This window comes from Diplotaxodon limnothrissa, linkage group LG4, assembly GCF_057381915.1.
Source record: "Diplotaxodon limnothrissa isolate DT_005_m linkage group LG4, D_limnothrissa_male_GT1.1, whole genome shotgun sequence".
NCBI classification, from domain to species: Eukaryota; Metazoa; Chordata; class Actinopteri; order Cichliformes; family Cichlidae; genus Diplotaxodon; species Diplotaxodon limnothrissa.
The window spans coordinates 25,420,217-25,443,122 of NC_140599.1; the positions used below are offsets into that span (position 1 = coordinate 25,420,217).

General features: G+C 36.8%; 1 protein-coding gene across 1 annotated transcript in view; it reads left to right on the forward strand.

The window, feature by feature from the left end:
• Nucleotides 1-2,026: 2,026 nt before the first annotated feature.
• The window catches only part of hs3st4 (heparan sulfate (glucosamine) 3-O-sulfotransferase 4), an 88,269-nt gene continuing 67,389 nt past the window's right edge, over nt 2,027-22,906 (forward strand). The window contains exon 1 of the mRNA XM_085352674.1: nt 2,027-2,622. Coding sequence (XP_085208800.1) covers nt 2,027-2,622 — 596 coding nt within the window. The remainder of the gene's footprint in view (nt 2,623-22,906) is intronic.

Genomic DNA, 22,906 nt, shown 5'->3' on the forward strand with positions numbered 1-22,906 from the left:
CTGAAATAAATACATGACCCAATATGTCAACCAGTCACTACGTGTATCTTTCTAACCAGGAGTAAATATTTAGACCTCAAACATTCACAACAACCAAAATGACCAACTCTTAAACCCAAGGTGAGCTACAGATTTGGCTTTGTAGGTTGATTAATATGACAATGGGATTATTATTCATATTGATAATCACATTGTTTGTCCAAATGTCAATTAACATCACCTTGTAACAAAAGTATAAATTATTACAGCTTTACACTAATACAGCACCTGCAAAAGCCTTAGTCATGGTAACATGTATTTTTGTGTGTAATAGTAGCTCCCATTATCACAGTTTTTCATTCTTATTTAATGGAAATGCACTGGCTGAATATTAAAGAGCTCCTTTGCTATACTGCAATCCTTTACCGACACTATAATATGACTTGGTATCACCCCTGGTTTGCATGCCCAGCCAGCTACAAGCATTAGAAATGACAAATCTGGTCAAGCAACATATACATAGAAATATTTTTTCCTATTACGACACAGAGATCTTTAAATATAGCAGGGGCGCGCTGTTCTGAGAAGCAGGCATTGCAAATTGTTTGTGACCCAGTACTTATTGTGACGATGGCTCTCCTGGTGTGTTGGAGGTGTGTGATGAATGAGATTCTCTAATACAGGGAGACATTTCGGTGGCATGCAATTTTAGATCCTCATATTGTGGCAACAAAGTGTACAAGTTAAGGTCTACTGAATATTCTCATCAGTAATTATAGTCTGCAGCCCATGTATAATACATTCAGTGAATAATACGCCTAAGCAACATCCTCAGCACAATGCAAAACGCGGGATTGTTTTCTGCCTGGATTCTTTCACTCAGAAATGTGACTTCACCATCAGCGTTGTTAATTTAAAAACGCTAAATATCTGTTTCCCCTCATGTATCAGGTTAAACTTTGTTTCCGTTTCTTTCTCCGTCATACACACATTCTCTCCTCTTTTGTAAATTAATGCGCCGCAAAAAACCAGCAGGGTGCAGACATGAGCTTTCTGTAAAAAATAACCTCTATCAAAATAATCTCTCTGATATTGAATTTAACAGTGAACTTTATATGGAGCAAATCACACTGCAATAAGCTCTCGCATACTCTAGTGTCGAGTTTTATATCTCCACGAGTAGTTCTATAAAGGAATAAAGATGAGCTTTTCCCCCCACACAACTCCCTTAGATTAGGAAATCTGACGTTTCTAGCACTACTTGTGCACGGACAGAGGAAAAGTGGGTGTACACACTAGTTGTGCTGTGTGGCTCTGTAGTGCCTCAGCTCAGATGAGCTCACCCAGCCGATGCGCACATCGTAGTATCCTACCAATGTGAGAAGGCGTAAGGACGGCGAGCAGCATCCTGTAGTCAGTGGGAAGTGTGGATGCTTTGGTACAAAGGAAACCGAGTTTCTACTACGCAAAGTAAATAAAGGGACGCGTAAAGGATTGCGCGCCAAACTGCCTCATGTTGGAAAGATTTAGTGGCTTTGTAGGTTGCCTCCACCGATGGGAATCTACTCTTTTGTGGGAGACGGGACTGGACTTCGGGTTGAGCGGTTGAAGAGAAGAAGCGTACTTTAAACACTCTGGTTTTCATTGCCTTTTTTTCTTTTTCTCTTCACAAAATGCCAGGATTTCGTCCATCATACGCTGCCCAGTTCCAGTCAGGCTGCTAATTTGGAAGGACGCCAGACCTCCAGCCTCTCATATCTGCAAGTTCAGTCCAATAAATTGTGACATTGTCTGTCAGCCTTGGAATTAGAAATCGATACTCGAGAAAAGGGACGCATTGTTTTTCCTTCGGAATTTTTACGGTCTAGTTCCAGCTATCCTTATAAATATGCGGTTTGGTTGGATTAGGGTGGTTTGGTCCAGCTTCACGCTTTTTTAGCTGGAGCAGCGTTGATAGTGACTGATTATTGCTGTTGAATTTGTCCATGCAAGACTCGGGGTGGAAACATGTCTGACCACTTCTTTGAGAGGATCATTGCTATCAGAGATGGCATTTTGGTCCAGCACTTCGGTTTTCACCTCTAAAGTGCCCCGGAAAATCTTATTCATGTTCACCCTCTCCCTGTCTGTCACCTACTTGTTCTATAGCTTGATGAGCTGCTACAACTCGCTGCAGTTCCCTCTGCAAGAGACCTATGTGTATCAGGGGAGGCTGGTGACAGAGGAGACAACTTTTGTGACATTGAGAGAGAAACTTTATTCCACTTCCCAGGGCTTTTCTGAATTCACCGAATCCGAGAGAACAACCCCGGTATCCATCGCGAAAGAACATGCCGAGGCCGAACAAAGGACAGTGGAGTGGATTAGGACTCAGCCGTCTCCAACTAAATCGGCGGCGGCGTATCATACCACTGCGCTGGAGAGGGAGCACCAGGAATTCAGCACCACGGACAGCGAACTCAGGGTGAACTGCACCTCGGATTACGGAGAGAAGAAACTTCCCCAAGCCATTATCATCGGGGTGAAGAAAGGGGGAACCAGAGCCCTGCTGGAGGCTCTCAGGGTGCACCCGGATGTCAGAGCAGTTGGAAATGAGCCACATTTCTTTGATAGGAACTACGAAAAGGGGCTTGACTGGTACAGGTGAGTTACCTTTTCAATCACGTGCAGTTGTTTGTAGAAGGTCACGCATATATATATATATTATATATGCAGGCGTACATGCTTTATTAGTTAATAAATTTTTCCGTGTAGAAATGACATGTATGTAGATGACCGTGTATAGATGACATGTAATCCCATTCACGGAACATAATTTTAGCCATCACGGCAAAACTTTTCCACTTGTCAATCTGCACTTTCAGCTACATTAGCTTACTTACGCTAAAATTACAAAGCAGAGCCTAAAAGGAAAAACGTCGCACTGTTATTCTCTATACCGATTTTTCATAAATACACACTGGAGACAACGGCATGCTGAAAGTGTCGGAAAAATCGAATAGAGCAGCTTTAGAGAGTGGTTTCTGTACCAGTAATACACATGATTTATGACATTTGTCTAAAACATGATGCTGTCCTTTAAAAGAATCAATTTGAATTCTTCTCCTTCTCTACTACATGGGTTAAGTGAGTTCTATGACTTTTTATCAGACAAAAACGAGACGTGGTTTTACTGTTTTTATTTGAAGCTTTCCCCGGCTTTATCATAGAGTTTATAATGAAAACATATTTAATCCCATTAAAAACCCACAATAGTATTAAAAATAGCAAAGAGTTATACATTGTTCACCTGGTGTCTGCCATATACCAGTGGATGTGCTGTCACACAGGAGGTTAAAGGTTAGACAGGGGATCATCATCATATATTTTTAAGATTTTTAAGTTATTTATATCCATCTTATACAACATTTTATTTTTATTTTTACAATTTAGCTAATTTATTTTGAAAGAGCCAATTTGGGGCTCCATTTGTCTCCCTTTATCGACCAATAAAACTGAAACACACATCACTTGTGTGTTTCAGTTTCATCACGAAAAAAAAGATTAAAGAAAGCCTATCATAAATAAACAATACATCGTTGATAAATTGTAAGAAATTTTCACATTTACATTTTGACTGTGAAAATATGTAGTTACAATTCTGTACACAGTCACAACCATGCACACAAAAGCGTTACCGGTTTTTTAAAAAAAGGGTCAGATTGTATTTTTTTGTACGTATACTGCTTATTACATAAAGATATCCCACAAATATTTAAATATATGTCAATTTATATTTTGATTTTATGAGTCAAAACATAAAACCAATAAAATGAAACCATGAATTGCTGTAGCAACTGCTTTCTTTTATTGTCCTTCCATCTACTTGACTAATAGTACCATAAAAGCTTGATTTCTTGAAACACTCTTTGTTTCCACTACAACCAGTTCTCGGTTATGTGAGAATTATTTACACAACCTTTCATGTGTGGTAGTTGACATTCACTTTGACTCCAGGTTTATTTGCCAGTGAAGAACCTGTTTATCACTAATGTGTTTATAGGAGAAAAAAAATCAATTTAGGAGTTCATTCATGGTCAGTTGGTCATGGCTCAGTTAGGCGTTGTTTTCACATAATGTTTGACCAGGGGAATTTTCTAATGGAGTCAATGAGCTGATGAGAATGACACTGACTCAAAGTCCCTTCTGTTCCTCTGTAGATCTAAGTCTGTTACACTGGTGTTTGTGCTAATGCAAGCTGTTTCATTATGCTTACGGTGAAAGGCTCATTAGACAGGAGGATGACATGCTCACATAAATAATAATAAATGCACTTGTGTGTTTTAGGGCCCCTGGGCTAAATAATTCCTGAAGGGGCATTTCATTTTGAACATTCACCTCAAAATGACACAAATAAACACGCAAGAAATATTTTACGTCGATGGATAGGCTTCATCGAGAAGGGTGTGATTTTGACTTGCTTCGATGGTCAAAGTGAATAGATATATGCTTTAATCATGAGTTGAGTCACCCTTTTGTCATTGATTTAAACATTAATTCAGGCAAAGTTTGTTTGTTTCTAAACACTAAATGATGTATTATATTGCCTCTCTCTTCCCTGTCGGTAATGCTCTGGCTAATGCGCACTTAATGGAAGTGAAATTATGATCACATACTAATGTTTGCAACAGTTTGACATTGCTGTAGTTGAATGAGACCAGTAATCTCACAAAATGGAATTCATAAATTTGGGCCTGTCTCACTAACACCTGCTCTGTATTTTGACAGCTATGATAGAAGATCTATAAGGAATATATCAGTCTGACGACATCCTATAAGTACATAATGAAATGCCTGGGCTTACTTTCTGACCATGTGTTTTTCTGCCGAGGGCTGGTATAAATACAAGATAACAGAGCTTTATGGTTTTCTACACATATCCTACAAATGTTGTTAAAGTGTCTTTAGAATGAATTGCGATTGTGTTTGTGTTTTTCTTGTTTTTGTTAACTACCTATGTCATATCATGGCATTGCACAGGTACATTTTACATTTACAGATGTCTATGCATTTTGATATTTTTTCATGCAATTTTGTGAAATTAAAATACATAAAAAAATGCCAGGATCAGGACACAGAATGCATGTCTCTAGTTTAGTTTGGAAATACTGGTAGCACTAGCTTTTTTGGTATATCATGCAAAAATGACAGATAAAATTCCAAGATTTTTCTCTGCGGTACATCTATGAATATAAGCTCTAGTAAACTCTTGCTACAGATGTTATCTTGTACACAGCCATTTTTTTCTGGTATTTCAACTGTTATACAATGTTTCTTTACAACCACTCTTACAGAATAGGGCATGTTGTAAAACAAGGTCATATGCATAATTACATGAGTCTGTTGGAGGCACAATCTTGCTAACCCTAAGTAAGTTTTGAGGTTTGGATGTTTAACTGTGGAGTTTTAGGACTACAGTAATGGTAATTTACTTGTTGGAGCATAATATTAACTTATGCCAAACACGTAACTCACTCTAGAGTATATTACATTCAACACAGCAGGTTAATGCACATGAAAACCATTATCTACTGACCAATAAACTCTGCTGGAAAGAAACATTATCATCCCAGGAAAATCTCTTGGACATCTGTGTTCTGATAACAGATATATATATATATTAGAATCAAATTAATCTCTGATCTTACCAAAATCGTTGCTAATACATGTGTTTACATTACACCAATTGTAATTGCTTCTAACACCCAAGCATAATAAAAACGCTCCATAAAGTCAGAGTAAGCAGGTCCAGATGTTTCACAAGGTTGGTTTAAACCTTTTAATAAACTGATCCGAAGAAAAAAAATGCCCAGTGTCAATGACTGATCGTGATTACTTTCTGGCTGCATTCCTTCCGCACAGGACAGATCATGTTGTAAATGTGTGGGGACATCTGCTTCTCCACGTCCCAAAAATAGCAGCTTCCAAGCTGAACTTCTTCATTGCAGAGTTTCCTTTGAATTCAAACTCGTAAATAATTAAAGAGCTAAGAGCAATGCAATAATGGCAACTGCTGTGCTGAACAAGTGATACATATCCGTTTTCAGGGAGCTGATCAAACACATGTGAAAGAGAAAAGATGCTTAACATATTCATCACTTTTATACATGTCACACTGTTCTGCATCAGTGCATGTAAACACCAGAGCTTATTAAAGCCATATTCTGTGAAAAGAGCTGACACAACATTTTTAATTGGAATGATTTCACTCAGAATGAAATGTAAAAAAAAAACAAGGATATAACCACAGTCAAAGGGAGTCATAGGTTCTCAGCAGGAACATATTTTGTATTTTTTTTTCCTGCTGGCTTCAAGCAGTTCATAAACAAAAGTGTAAAGCCTTGTGTATCTTGCCTTGATATTAGAATTTAGTAAGCCTTTCACCGGTTTTCGGTTTTTTTTTTTTTAAGTTTTTTTAGTTAAAGGACCCTTTGTCTTGACAGAAATGGCAGGGCTAAATAAGGCCCTGCCATTTCTTACACACAATAAGAATGCATCTAGGCAATGTAGTACTTTAATTGACAGACAATAGTCAGTTGTATCCATCCTCAGTGATATATTTTGCATTTATTCATTTAGAATGAAAATAGCTTTTTTTGTAGGAAATGTAAGGAATGCACTCATATAGACAAATGTAACGGACCATCTACTTATTACAGCTACAAAGCTGTGGCCTATGGCTAAGCAGCGGAGGAACTGAATTGAATAGTTATTGATCGAGCTGCATAGACATAGTATAAAAATTGAATATAGCTACCGTGATGTCACCTGTTGATGTCTGATATCCTCTTTTTGAAGTCTTGAGATAAACACTTCTGTAATCGTGGTCAAGAAAAAGGGAGGGTCTCACAGTTGAACCATACACTTACTGGCTAATGACTTGTGATTTACATTTTGTTAGCCAATGAGCATGCCGTTTCGTAATCCTTAATCTCTGAACCATGGTTAGAGCAAATAAAACTTCCGTCCAAAATGAGTGACTGACCCTTCAAACTCCACATGAAAGTTTCTACATGGGTCTTGACAGAAAGCTAATTTCACAATGACTTCTATAGGTCCAGCTGTCTTTTTGCAGCCACAGTTATTGCCGTCAAGTGGCCGAGAAATAGAATGAATGTTTAATGCACTTCCACATTAGCTTGTATTTATTTTATACTGTCCATGGACAGCAGAGCACTGGAGACACACTGTACGCCTCAGTACTTGGCGATCCTGCTCTAAACTTTATGTCGTTTGCCATTTTGTGGCTAATTTGCATTGGTTCCTAAACACTTTCACTTTGTAATAATACCACTTACAGTTGTTGGTGGAATATCTAGGAGGGAAAATCTTCCTGGAACTGACTTGTTGCAGCAGTGGCATCTTATTACAGCCAAACTCGATTCAGTAAACATTTTAAAATGAGCCATTCTTTCACAAATGCTCATACAGGCAGACTGCATTGCTGTGTGGTTGATTTAGACACCTGTGGCACAGGGACTAAAAACACCTGAATGCTAAGATTAAGAGGTATGGCCCAAGACTTTTTTTTCCATATAGCGCATGGTTAGATTTAAAACAAAACTTGAGTTGATATTCCAAGTTGATAACCACTAGGGTTTGCTTACTCTTCATAGCTTTAGTGATGTAAGTGTTGAAGTATAGAAAATATATGTTGGTCAATCTACGTTGAAAGGGTATACATTTTTATTTAATCATTGTGTCTGATCAAACCAATAGGCTATGAATAAAAAAACACAGAAAAAACACACTACATTAACAATGTGTTACCATGAAATCATTCACTATAGTGCTATAAAAAAGTCTGTAAATTACGGTTAATTTTTTTTAAACTCTGTTTGTATGTATGGTGTACATAACCTAACCACTTAAATCTAAAATTACACATAAAAGAAAAAAACAAAATGAACTTAATGCAGTTTTCTATGCATTTTCAATCACCAATTCCAGTATTTAGATCATATGGAGAGCTAAATACCTTCTGAAATATCTATCTAGTGTCCTATAGTCTATGTTTTAGCAAAACAATATAAAATACCGTATTTATAATGTAACATATCATACTCTTAGATTGCTTAATTTGCATACAATTATACTAATTTATACTGGAGAAAAGTAACCCATTGCTAAAACCTTAGCAGCTGGAGAAACTTGAGGGATCAAAATGCAAAACTAAGCTTTTTTTTTTTTTTATAGAGAACTTGGAAGGAAAATGATAATTTCACACATTTTGTATATTTCAGAAGATTTTTAACTTTCTAAAATTGTAGCATAAGCATGCATTTCTTTTGCAAAAGATTTCTGACTGGATTTGAGGTTAAAGAAGTTTTTAGTTTTTTTCAAGACTATAAAAGTTTAGTTTCAAACCCACCACATGTGATATTCCGATTAGGTTTCCAAGTTTAGTGTAGGCCTGGTATAAACCTCCATAGACAGTCCCAGATTGGGGACTGGTGCCGCGTTCTTGTTTTTAGCACTCTTGGATAGTTTCTCCAGTGTGTTTTGAGCTTACTTGAACAAGCAATTTGCAATGTAGTGGCATCATTACTGCTCACAGAGGACTTTCATCAGCCAATTGGCACTTTTAATGCTGCCTCTATTTCTGAGGAAAGAGGATAAGCCATCACCACAAGGATTTAACTTATCTGTTCTCTTGAGCTTGAGTCAACCTGGTGCAAACGCCCATGCTGGAAAAGGAAGTGTTAGATGCTTGGTGACCAACACAGCAACTGTTGACTCCAGCTCTGCCTGTGCTCACGCATACAGTACTTCAGTGGAAAAAAAAAATATGTGCATCATAAATTGTGCTAAAGAATTTAATTGATTACCAGTCATTCATTAAGATTTGTGTCTGATGTGGGTAAACACTCAGCAGGAATTCACTTTACGCTGATTTAATGAGCACCTATTAGAGAGGTTGACTGTTTGGTATTTTCGTCACTTTTGCAAAATGTCAAACAATGGTGTTTACATTAATGTTAACTAATAGGGTTTGTGAGGAGTGAGAAGCACAGCAAGAGTCTATAAAGAAAAAAACGATGCTAAACTGCTGTCAAAAAAGCTTCAAAAATTCATGTATCAATAAACAAGGCAGAAAACTATCCATTTTTGGACTCACAAATGGTAAATGGACTAGTACTTACATAGTGCCTTTCTACTCAGTTGAGCACTCAGAGCTCTTTCTACAAAATCTGGGGTTCAATATCTTGCCCAAGGTTTTTTTGGCACGTGAACTAGAGATCAGTCCGCTGACCTTCCAATTGTTCAATGACCTCCTGTACCACCTGACCCACAGCTGTCTAATTTTTATTATGCTTCTAATTTAAAGATAGTTAAAATATTAAATTCCAAAATAGAAAAGATATATTTTTCCAAACTTTAACATCTAAGGTGCATAGAATATTAATACTAGGAGTATCTGCCTACTACACAGTGGAAAAAAAAACACAATTTTGGAACATGTCAGATTGTCCATTTCAGATTAATTCTATTTGAAAAGCATGTGTATCCAGATCAAATAATACAGCAGAGAGCACGAGGTTTCTCATCTATTGAGGCTCAGTGTAATTCTGTTCCACACTGATGAATACACTGCAAAGTCAGTAGTTAGATTACTCTTTTCACAAATCAGAATAGCTTTCTGCCTGCAAAAAAGAACATCATATGGAGCAATTATGTTGTGTATTATGTGATAAATATGTAATTAAATAATGTTAAATGTTGAAGCCAGAATGCAATTTGCAAGCAATTCCAAGATTCAAGGTAATTAAAAGTGAAATGCACACCAGTTCTGCCTGCAGACTCATATTAAATTTGTGCAGCCTATCTGTATTATGTATAAAGGTGAACATTCGATAAGAGTCTGCTGTACAGCTACATCAACAGAGTAGATTCAAGCCAAATCCTATGTGAAATTCATCAAAAATCAATATGACTCTGAAACAAAGATGCTGGGTAAATTTCAAGTAGCTCTGTCTCTGTGTGCTAGTACATGCACCTCATGAGTACATGTGCTGTGTCTACCCTCCATATGTTTGGATAACCTGTTACATATTGAGTTTTCTTTGTAACCCTGGATGTCAAATTTGTCAGAGTGACCTACTTCACAGGGTGTAGGGTTATTGCCCTACCCACTTCAAGAGTTTATCATTCATTAACAATAAAAATATATATTTAAATTTCATTCAAATTTTATCCAAATAAAGGTTGCAAATGAGAATCAAAAACAAAATGTTATTTATTCTTCTTAATTTCCCAATAAAAATATACACATTTCCTTCAGCTTTGTGCCAAATTTTTCCTCTGAACGTCTGTGCTCAGTCTGCAGTGGCTCTATGCCCCACCAGTGGGCTCTGCCTCACATTACTTTTTAAACAGCTAGAAATCCATTTCCTGAAAAGTATGAAGCTGTTCTATGAAATGTGTCCAAAAGTAAGACTCGTTGACCCATAAATAATAAAATAATGTAATACAACATAATTTAGATGTGAGGTACAGATAAACACAAATTGATTAAGTTGAATACTGCGATGTACAATAAAAGAATCCTCGTATATGCCAGTTAATGGTTTTCCTCACAGTCCCAGTCACAAAATCTTATCTTTCCTCATGTGGTGCTTTTTCCATTGTTATACCTCTCTGACCTGTCTTCCCCATGTGATGTTTTTGTGTAATGTATGTATGGTCGGAGGGTAAGATGGCGCCGCCATTGCGTGCAATAGGTCGGCAGCCTTAACATGAAATTTCCCACTTGTGGGACTAATAAAGGTATCTTATCTTATCTTATCTTAAAATAACTAATCAAAATGTTGAATGTATCCTTTAGTCATATGGGAAAATATTGGAAAAATGTAATTCAAAGGTTTTCTACAGGTTTTGCATTCAACTTTGAAGATAATTGCATTTAAATAAAACTTGTAAATTAAAAGAAAGTTCATGAAAATTACAAATGATGACATGAGTGGATCAACAGCTCAACACAGGTCTGCATGACTGTAATGTTTAAATATATTTAACCATATGATAAACTGGTTACCGGTGAGCCAGAACCAACATTTTTCCAAGATTTGGAAGCTGTAATATGTCTGTGTTATTAAAATGACACTTTGCAATAAAAGCTAAAGAGACATACCCATAAATCTTTGGGAGATGGCCCTACCTTACCATCTCTGTGCTAAAAAAACAAATCAGCATACCTTTCAACTCTATAATTGTCCCAGCAGATGTAAGTTTTATTCCAAGAAATTTGAAAACTATTTTTGTTCACCATCACTATGCATCACATTAAAATGTACTTGCTAAGTTCCATCCTTCTAAATCCAAGATTAATGTTGTGAAGATTCATCTTTCATTCCAAATTATAATATTTTTCTGAACTTAATGTAGCTTCTGGTGCCTAAACCTAAACAAGTGAAAGTGCAAAATGAAATTCTGTCAAACAAGGTAACTAAACGACCACCACTCCAAAATCCAAATTCACACTTTGCTGCACAGGACAGGTACTTTAGCATCCTCCATTAATTGATTAATTATTTTACTTACTATGAGGTTTAAAATGAATGGGGTTTTCAACTTTTACAAACTTCTCATAAGAAATGCACTATAATCAGTGAATCCTACACAGCTACATCCCTTTACCTCATCCAAGGTCATACAATAGAGTACGTTCAGTCCTCACCTTATCTTATCAAAGGAACATATCTATTTTTTGGACTGCACTGTGAAAAAAATCCTTTTTTTTAAAAAAAATATTAAACTCAGTGGAAGAAGTGTCAGTGTACAATGTCTGATTTAGCTGCTGCGGCACGTCAAAGGAACAGAGTGTAACGCAGAATAGGCATTGGTGTACCTGCAACCTTTGGTCATAAGACAGGATTCGAAACAGGAGGTGTGTAATGGAGATGTGAATCCATGGCCAAGCAAAGCAGCAGAAAGTCTAAATCCCGCATTTATCCCTTGTTTAGACCTGCTTTCCCTCTCTCAGTTGCTCCTTGGGCAGCTTAGCCCCTGACTCTTGCCACCTGACTGGGAGCCCATGACTCCACTCAGTGGGGAGATGGGAAAGAGCACGGTGGGCCAGATCCCGGAGTAGGCAGGATGCCATCCATTCCAGCTGGGCCTGTGTGCTGCTGCAATGCTTCCCTCTCCTACGCATTCCCAACATGGCATAATCTGCCTACGCCCGATAAGACCGTGCCAAGACTCACAAGGACGCACCTCTGAGTGCTCCAGTGCCAGTACTGCAGTTGTAGAATTCAACTTTTTAATTAGCAGCATACCCCTGTGCTGTAAAGACAGAGGACTGCTTCACTCAGGTCTTTCTCAGTGCCCACCCTCTTTCCACTTGATTAAACTCTCAAGGATCACAGAGCTCTGAGGTACCAGTTACCACAGGAGCAATCATGTTTATTTCTTGTTTCAGAATCTCTTCAGATCCTGCATAGCTCAGAAAATTTGCTCTTTGGATCCTAAAAACGGGAAGAGCAGCCTTTTCTTTTTTGTCTCTCTAATACACAATAATGTATAGGTCTACAACACTTGAGTTTTAATCTATGTTGTTGAATCAACAAAGCGATGAAGTCATTCTTTTTGTATTGGAAATGACTTCTTATTGCAACAGGACAATCCTTGGTAATTTATAAATATGCTGCTGAATATAAGAGTGTAAAGGTAGAGTAGCAGCAAGTAACTGCGCAATCTGAAATATGAAATAGTGTTTCACACTCTTTAATTTTAAGAAATAAGCAAACTGTTACATGCCTAAATTTCAGAAACCTGCACTGTCATGAACAAATGGATGTATTTTTCACCAAAAATTGAAAACTTGTGTTACATGGATTATTAGCATAATATATAATCTCTCTCTCTCTCTCTGTGTGTGTGTGTGTGTGTGTGTGTGTGTGTGTGTGTGTGTGTGTGAGGGGGTGGGGGGCTATATCCAGTGTTAATTGAATAGGCTCAAAGTGTTAATGCTAGCTAATTTTAATAAACGACACTGACAAATGCAAAACTAGGGTGGCACTGGGATTGTTTTAAGGTGGTACATGCCACCCCATGCCACCACGTTAGATCTGCCCCTGTTCCTGTTACCTTTGAGCTGAACAGAGCTAGAGTGAAAATTGTGTATGCTCCGATGGGCTTTGTGTCGTTAATGTTCGCTAACTAAATGCAGTGTTCTAAAAGCAAAACACACGTCTTGCTGTTATTGTGTGATTTTATGCAACATGTATCATCAGGTTGTGAATTAGTTAACCTCGGGTGAGACCTCTGAATTTCAAAAAGAACAGGCACTAAGCTGCAACTATTCCGAATCGCTAATTAGTACGACTATTACAACATGATTCTCTGGTGTCATATTTTCTGCAGCAAATATTCTAATACAGTGGATAAACACATACTGTACATACCTCAGTGTAGAATTACCTTTCAAGAGGTTTTTTTTCCTCTGGTGATTTGTTTTGACTGAATAGAGGCTTCTTTTATTCCAGGACAACAGATAGGCTTGATCTTATTCTAGCCATGTGTCATGGGAATTATGGAAGAAGTAATAGCGCTTCATCTTTTCTGCATATAGAAGAAGGGCGAAAAAACTCTTCAGCAGTTAATGGGTATAGCCAATTTCATCCTGCCTTTGGTTCTGTTCAGAATTCATGCACATACCTCCTCTTTTACACACACATTTGTCTCTTTCTCTTGCTCTGCTGTAGCTACACTCCAGTGCTTTCAAGTGGAAGTCTATTTTACTTATGGTTAGATTTTAATTCTCCATTTTTTCCCCTTCCACTGCTATGAAGTGGCCCCAGGTTATGGTTTGCCATAAAGGCTCATATCCACTTTTTTGTGTCCATCAAAACAGCTAGATACAATTTGCAGCAGCCTTCTCCTCTGCTGTTGCTGGGATAGACGGAAGGACTTGGGCTTGTGTGTTTGTTCCGCAACATGGACAGATTGTCTGAAAATGAAAGACATAGCTTCATCTGTTAAATTATTTATTTTGGACTGAAAATAAAGTATAAGCTGAAGTCATTTTATGCTCAAAGGGATTCATTTCTCCCAAAAGATTATTTGCATGCGACAGAATTGCCGTGATATGCTTCTAGTCTGGAGGAACAATGACTCTGTTCGGCAGAATGCTGGTTTACAGACGTCTTTAAATCTCTGCAAATAAGACTACCTTTGGGACAAATACGCATGTCAATCATACTTGTCAGGATTCCAATTTTCCTTTCCACATCTCCTGAAGCACTTTTGCTGCTCACGCTCCTTATTGGCTGCGAGCGATATGGTCTCAAGACACAAGCTGATGCATTTGTTCAGTCAAAAGGAAAACCTTGACAGGAATGGACATAGAGCCAAGATACAGGAACCGCTGGAGATATGTTTCAAGCATGTGTCTATGGGAACTGATGGGTTCTTTTGTATTATAGGCTGAGGGATGAAAAGAAGGAAAGTGCATATGACGATAAACGCAACGCATTAGGTGTTTGCTACAATGCATTAAATATCTTAACATAAAAATTGGCCTGTTTGCTAATCATAGATGTCATAATTTTTAGAAACCATTTTTTCCCCACTAATTACTATTTTTGGTATTTTATGGGAATGAAAAATGACCGTTTCTAGGGGTGGTCCTTAGAGTCAAATGCATCTTGTGCTCCTCATAACATCTACAGTTCAGCAACGACCTGACAGACTTAATTCAATTATGGCTGTGTGATGTGTTGAGACTCCGGAGGTGTGAGCTAATTCCTCTGTTTACACCCCTGAGTCACTGTCACAAACAAAGACAAACACATTCATTGGCTTCCAGGATCTTGTTTGCTGTGATTGTCCCACCGCCTTTGAAGTTTCTCATCGCTTTATGTTGTTTACTTATTCATGCTCTTTCTTTCCCTCAAATCACCATGGGGTATTCCGTTAGACGAATTTTAGCACAGTGTGAAACAAAGTATGAGCCGAGTATTAGATGTGTAAACTGCTCTCAACACACTTCTTACATACAGTCAAGATGTTGCTATGCTGGATTGAATAGTGAGAGAATATTCTCACTATTATTTTGATTTTATAACTTGGTTGAAACATATTGCTGATGCAGTATGTGTTTGGTATATTGGAAGTCATTAACACAAGCTGTGGCATTTGCCAAACTCCTTTGAGACTTGGATTAAGCCAATGGAATGCAAAAGGAGGCTTTTAGGGATTATGCTAATTGCTAATTGCTATATCAGGAGGTGATTGTTTTTCCTGGGTAATTTGGATTATTGGTAATAGAGATTTAGGAGAAAGTTGACGAGTTCTGCTTTTCTAATAAGGCTCTTACCTGCTCTCAACCATAAAACCAACTCTTCTCTTGCACAATCTGTGACATGTATTTGTATCATTTCTATGATTAATAATATAAACAGCAAAGCTGGTAACAATTTATATAACTGAATGTTTTGGTTCCAACATAATGTTTTAATCACAACATAATATATTGTGTCTAATTGGAGTAAGGGTGTTTTTGTTTGTCTATAAAGAACATATTGTTCATCATTTTTTATTTAATTTTGTCTAATTTGATACAAACTATGGCCTGTTATTCTTTATTATTGCAAAACAAAACAGAATATGGATAGTACATTTTTACACCTAGACTACTGTCAACAACACAGAGCACAAAAAAAAAAAAAGAAAGGCTCAACACTCGTGTATAAATAAGGGTTAAGAAAAAGGAAAATTTACTAAAGAGGTAAAGTCAATTTCTTTTATTTATTTTATGGAGTAATAACTCCTTTTGTGCAAATTAGTAGCTAAAGTAAGAGCTTGGTTTCAGGGGTGTACAGGGAGCACAAAACATTAGGGGAAAGAACCCTAGTTTATTTTTTTAAATTTTGTTTATAATGAAGCCCATACAGCCGATAGAAGTTCTTCAGTATGTGTTGATACAAGTAAAATCAGGTGCTAACTTATTATGCTTATGTTTCTGTATTATTTTGTTTTATTATGTTTTTATATAAACTGAAAGAAACTATCTAACTTGTTAATATTAAAATCAACAAATAGAAAATATGCTGTCACTGTCTCCTAATCAGAGACATTTTTCCTCTGTTTCCTGAATCAACTTTTGTTTTCCTGAGAGATTTAGTAGTCAGACACAGACAGAATTGCAAAATAAAAACAGAGGTTTATAAAGAGCCTATCGAAATGGTCATTGTTTTATGGCTTTAGGACATTTGTTGCCTAAACCTAACAACACGAGTGTCCTTTAAAATATCATATTCTTAGTGAACACTGGACTAAATGAATAGACTCTGCAACTAGTAAGATGAAGTGAGCATTGCTTGCTCTCAGAGCCATGCAGTTCCTCACTGTCTATGATGAACTGTATACAGTTTACTTACAACAAAAGTATACAGCTTGCCGGCATTAGTCAAAGCCAGTCCATATGAATATTTTATCTCATGAGAGAATATTTTTGTTGGAAAAAAAAAGAGTAATGTGTGATTTTATAGTGCTATACAGTTATTCAGTTATTTTGTAACGTGGGAATGATTCTGCTTAAAAAAAGGCGAAGCTCTGGGAAGCTCAATTAGAACAGTGAAAGAAATGAACATGAACTCATTTTATATTTGTAGCTGTGAAATGAGATCAAAACGATAAACTGTGGAATGTGAATGTGAGCTAACCTGTTTGTACTACTTTTTCACCTTGTACTGTGTGATATTGCACTCAAAAATAATCACGTGTAATGTGTTTTAATTTTATACATATTTTCCCTATATTTGGATTTCACAGAATGTCTCATACAGGTCCAAAACAAGCAAACACAACACATTTTAACGGCATAAAAAAATAAGGCTTAATGACTCGTTTTAAATACATAACACATTTTTAATATGTAAACACACAGAGTTTATTTAGAATTTATTTATAAAGGTTACAATAACAGTGCACATGTTTTAGCACTTATTCCCTTATTCATTAAGGGTTCATTTTAGAATTTATCAGCCATAAAAACCTATTCGTCCAAACTGTGATGAAGATTCATAACGGCTATGTTACATTGAGCTTGCACTAGTAAGATAAGAATAAGAACTCCTCTGCTTTCAAAAGACAAAGACCAAGTAAACCATTTCCATCCTTCATTTATTAATAGACTGTTATTAAACTGCTCATTGGCTGACACTTAATGGCTCATTTTAGCCCTTTTATTGCTTTTATTTGAAAGAATATATTTATGACTTTTAATATAAAGAAACACTATTTTTATCTTTCAATATAGTTGAGAGTGCTTTGCTATTTTAAAGGCTTTAAATTATTGGATTTGACTGTACTGCTTCTGATTAGTAAGACACTGACCTCTTAAAAAAAGAAGAAAAAAAAAAAGGCTATTTAGGCGCTTAACAAATACCAAATGGTGGGTACCTCATCCTCACTGCCAGCTGGTCAATACTGTGAGAGTGCAGTGAAGCACACCTCCATGTATGACGCTTTTTAATTTGTCATTTCAACCCTCACATGAGAGACTACAGGTCAGATCCCACATGGCGTGGATGATATATAAATAATTTTTCACACATTACTTGTTGTTTTCTTTTTAAAGTAAAACATTATTTTATGTAACTACTCACCTGAGAAAGTAATTGGCTACATTACTTGTTATATTGTTTTCTAGTTACTTGTTGTAGCAAAACTTGAAATGTATTGTTACATAATTAACAGTTAACAATATAAATCTTAGGCCCCATTCCTATACACTGACATCAGTCCCTATTCTAATGATCATGTACATGTGATCTTTTTTTTTAGCATTTAACCCTTGTATGGTGTTCGGGTCTGTGAGACCCGTGTTCAGTTTTTTTCAAAAGAAAAATTAAACAATTAATTATTTTTTCACGTTTAAATGTGTTGTGTCTTTCCACTCACTCCACTTGATTATAACTGATTTATTTATAACATTTTATATAAAAGAAAAACGAGAAGCACATTAATTCATAAATGTGATCTAACAAAGGTAAAGGGAAAAAATTAACCATGTTTGCTGTTCATATGTCTTGTAATTGGGATGAAGTAAACATCTGTTGAGTAATTTAACATAAAATTGTTTGATAGTGTTAATTTGGAAAGCCAAAACTCTAGCGGGTCCACCAGACCCATGAACACTGGCTGAGTAACAAAAATACGAACACCACACAAGGGTTAAGAGTAAAGACAAGGCCATCAACACAAAGTAAAACTGAAAACGAGCTCAGAGACTTAAGTTATTGCCGCTGGGATTCTACTGAAACATATACAGGTAGAAATGGAGGCTGCAATGCAGGGTGGCTGGTCATCACTCTCGTTGTTACCTACTGAAGATCAGACTCTGGGACTGGTCTGGGACTGGCAGACACTTAGCCTTAACAAAACTCTGGGTTCTTCACAAGCTTTGTGTTGCTTACTAGGAGCCAGTGTTGTGCTGTCTGTGTAATGCAGTTGCTACTGTTCTGCTTGCAGTTGGCACCACTCTTGCCATTTTATGTTATTGTAACATAAGTGTGCTGGTAAAAAGGCATATTTGATTTTTTTTTCTGTCCATTCATTTAGGTAATCGACGAACCTTTGATACAATAGGAACATAATTTTAGCTGTAATGTGATTACTGAATTTAGTAAATCAATGCATAAAATGATATTATGTTACCAAAACATGTTATGCAGTTACAATAATATATTTTTTGTAACGTATTACACCAACCATTGGTCATTTGTATACTTTATTTTGTATTACTTTTGCTCTTCAGTCGTTCTCTTTAGCCCCTCTTTGGCCTGTATCTGTAACACGTCGTCCTTTCAGCATAGGAACAACCTGCACATCAATATCCATGAAGAATTTGTGTGACCGGCTTTAATTTTAGCTGTATAGTTCAGACTATGGAGGCCTTCAAAGGGATATTCCCATCTTTGATTGGACATCCAGAAAAGCTCTAAATTATAAATCCCATACATTCTGAAGTCTTTATGCACAATTTTACTGTTTTTCTAGAGAATCTATGACTAGTTTTTATATATAGGTTCCCTTATACCTTGTTGTGTTATGCCAGCTGGGATATAGTTGATAAATTATTCTATTGCAAGTTTGAAAAAATGAGATTTTAGGTGTGTGGCTTCAGATAATGCCATTGTTTCCAAAGATACTTCATGCCAGAACCTACAAAGATGCTGTTGCATTGTTGAAAGTCCTACAACTTGATCAAAATCAGCAAGACTAAATTGGCTGCTAGCTCAAATGGCCTTTATAGCCTCTGAGGAAAATAAAATACTGACTAACGCCTTTAAAACTTGATGAGCTTTTAACATTAGATTGCAGTGACTGACACCTTACTATTCAATCAGTATCCACAATTTTGAAGGTGTTTTATTTGAATAATATCTCGGGAAAAAAACCCCAGAAAAACACTTCACACAAGCCAAGAGCCTTAAGCAGATTTGTGAGTAAAGTAGTCAGGGATCCAACAAGGTCAGCCTGGTATCAGGCAACAGAGGATGAATAACAAGTCAAGATATTTTACATGTTTTCACTACTGATTTTTTGCTTTTTGCATGTCTTTCACACCGTGATTGGCAACCTCACCCTGACCCTAACCATAACCTTTTCACATGCAGAGTTAAAATATGCATTATTAATTTACGCGATATGAAAGAATCTTTGACTTCAAAATATGTGCCGCACGAATCTCCCAACAGTCAATTTCTACTTATTAATTCAACTTATTTATTTTATGTCTATCTGACAAAAACATGCAAACTAACTACTAACTGATTTTTGAATAAGCACATATGTACTTTTAAGCAACTGCCGAATACATTGACGCTGTGGCGCGCAGTAAACATTTTGTCTTAATTGATGTTAGTAATGAACAAGGACATGCCTTCCATCTTTTGTTTCAAGGTCACTTTGTCATTACAGTCTTAAGCTGTGTCCCCTGGTCTTTATAAAGGACCAACTTACCATGAAAGAGTATCTGGGCCGAGGTGAGAAGGTGGCTGCTGTAACTAATGGGTTTATTTAATTTAATTTATTGCTCTGGCTGAGGCATCATATGAGACATGCTGGTCACTGTAAGATTGAGAGTTTTTTCCATGAAAGAAAGAGAGATTAACCCTCTTTTCAAAAGGCCAGAATACACTCTCATGTCATGCTGTAATTTTTTTTTGGCTAGATAGCTGGATGTATAAATCCGCAGAACTAAATGAATATAGGTTTGTGGTGAAATAGGGTTCTCAAGCGTATTTTGTACAAGCCTTCTAATCAGCGTCACACTGGGGCCATGCATGCTGGGCTGGGAATCTGTAATAAATGAGGGCTTTGTCAACATGTCCACTGTTGGATGATGTAAAGTTGCGTCTTTTGATTTCAGTGTGTAAACTGAAAGGCACTTCAGCATATTTTTTTACAAGTAAATGTTTAGCATTCACTGCTATCTTTTTCATCTGTTAGGTATTTCTATGGATTGAGGAAGGCATTCTCTTTTTTTGCCTTGGGCGTATTAAAATAATTAATCTATCCTTAATACCATTATGGTGGCTACATGTCAGACCAGATCTCCCTCTTAACACATTGTCTCCAATTAACATTTTCCAAATTTCTGATACAATCTGCAGAATACAAATGAAGCAGTACTAACAGCTGCTAGCTCTGTGTTGTCTCTGCCCTCTGCAAATAGGGTTTTTTTTTTCCTAATCTGTTTTGTAGTACACCTCATTTTTACAGGAATAAACATGCATGCTCTGCACACTGGGTAAACTCAACAAAGGCTTCGGGGTTTAGAAAATTAATGTGCCATGATAATTAGTTAAGCAATGGAGCAATGCCAGAGGAAGGGATTTCACACCTTGAGTCTAATAATATATACCATAATTCTCCCTGGTTGTAATGTGCATATGTTTCTTCATGTTATTTCATGGTGTCAGTGTTTAGTGATCATCTCTTACCAAGAGAGCATTTAAAAAAACAAACATCTTTGTACGTGAGAATATTTTAATCCGTATCTGTTTGGATGTCATTAACAAATTTCATTGTTATACTTCATATATATGTATTCTATTTGGGGTGTCTGTATTTTTTTTTTTTGGAACATCTAAACTCAAAACAAATCATATGAAAGTGTAAAATGCTAAAACATCTAGTAACAGGATGTTCAATACACAGTACATTTTCAATGTAAAACTATTTGTGATCTCATGGACAACACTGAATACAACTCCAAGGACACAAACCAATACCTCTTTCTATCCTGCTAGCTAGTTGATTGCATGTAATTTCCCTCACCTGGCATTCCAGGTGTAAAACACTTCCTGATTACATCTTCAAAGTGAAAACCAGCAGGCCTTTAGGTGCAGAGGGCTTGGAAAGAGAAGTACTGCCTTAAACACTCAGCTACTTCCAGAACCATCAACTCTAATTACTATCGTCCATGCCAGTGAATGTTTTTCTTTTAAAAATGTCACTTAGTATTAGATTTTTTTTATATAAATGAAAGACCAATTTTATTTTATTTTATTGAGACTTGTCATTCTTTACTTCACAGAGAAATGTCTGTACAGATGCAGTGGCAAATTATTCAAATGGATAATGAGACAGTGGGTTGCACAGACACTTTGACATCAGACAGCGCTGCCCCCTGCCCTGTGTAAGTGCTAAACCACAGAGTCAGGCACGGGTCTTTTTCTCCATAAAACCTTTCCTTTTGTTCCCTTAGTTTTTTTTTTTTTCTTTCATTTGACTTTTGAAAGCTCTAACACTGAAAAGCACAACAATGTCCACCGCATGTTCTGCCAGTTTTTGAAAGTTGCCGGAGAAATCGTGCAGTGAAAATGAATGTAATCGCCAGACCTCCCATTGTTTTGATACCATTTAAAAAGAAGAACAAAAACAAGTGTAGGTCTCAGAGCTGTGAACATGTAAAAGAAAATCACAGCCAAGTCCTGTAATTATGTCTGTTTGCGTTCGCTAAGCATTTTTTGTGTCTTTGTTTGCCTATATCCTGCAGTTCATGTGTGAACCAAGAGTGAAATCTGACATATTACACATATTATTGACTTTTGTTTTTAGCAAACACCTTTATACCAAACAACAACAATATTTAAATGTTCTTTTGGGCAAGTCCTTCATGTGCATTTAGAACATCTCAGATCCACCAAGTGGGACTTCTGGAGTTATCCTGTGGTGTCAAACATGAGTACTTTGAATCTATTTTGATTCTGGTTATGGTTATGTTGCGTTGTGGGCTTCCACATGAAGCACTAGATCAGACCAGCACTAGGATTTGAGGCCAGGCAAATGCCCTGAAGTCTTTCTCATGTTACTAAAGCCATTCTGCAAAGCTTTTGTAGTGAAGTTGCACACATTGTCTTGTAGGGGAGGCCATGTGGTCCAGTAGCACCGTTGAATTAAAATTTGTTTATCTAAATTTTCTTTACACACCTTACATACAATTTTGATTCAACTTCAAAATATTTTGGCCATGAAAGACAAAGAACTGTTTGGCCAGAGGGAGGGTAACCCCTTTGACCAAAGATAAGACCATATGTTAGATATTATGATCAGTTTTGCCCCCATAATTCAGACATAAAAAGATTCAGTGCACTTTTCCTGTTTGAATATTTTGGATATTGCTGAGGTGAATGATTGTGTATCGATGCCCACTCTTGATCTTGATGTGGCTGAGAAGGCTTAGGCCAATGTAGAACAGCTGTGGTTGTTAGTAAACCTAAGTCATAGACTTATTTGTAGTTAGTTCAGGAAGTGTATAGGTTAGTTTGCCTAGTCACACTCTTGGGTGATTACTTTACTGAGCAGTAGCTGGTTTTCTAACCCTGATCCTGTTGTTTCCAATGCCCTTCTGAGCTTTGTTCATGCTCTAATC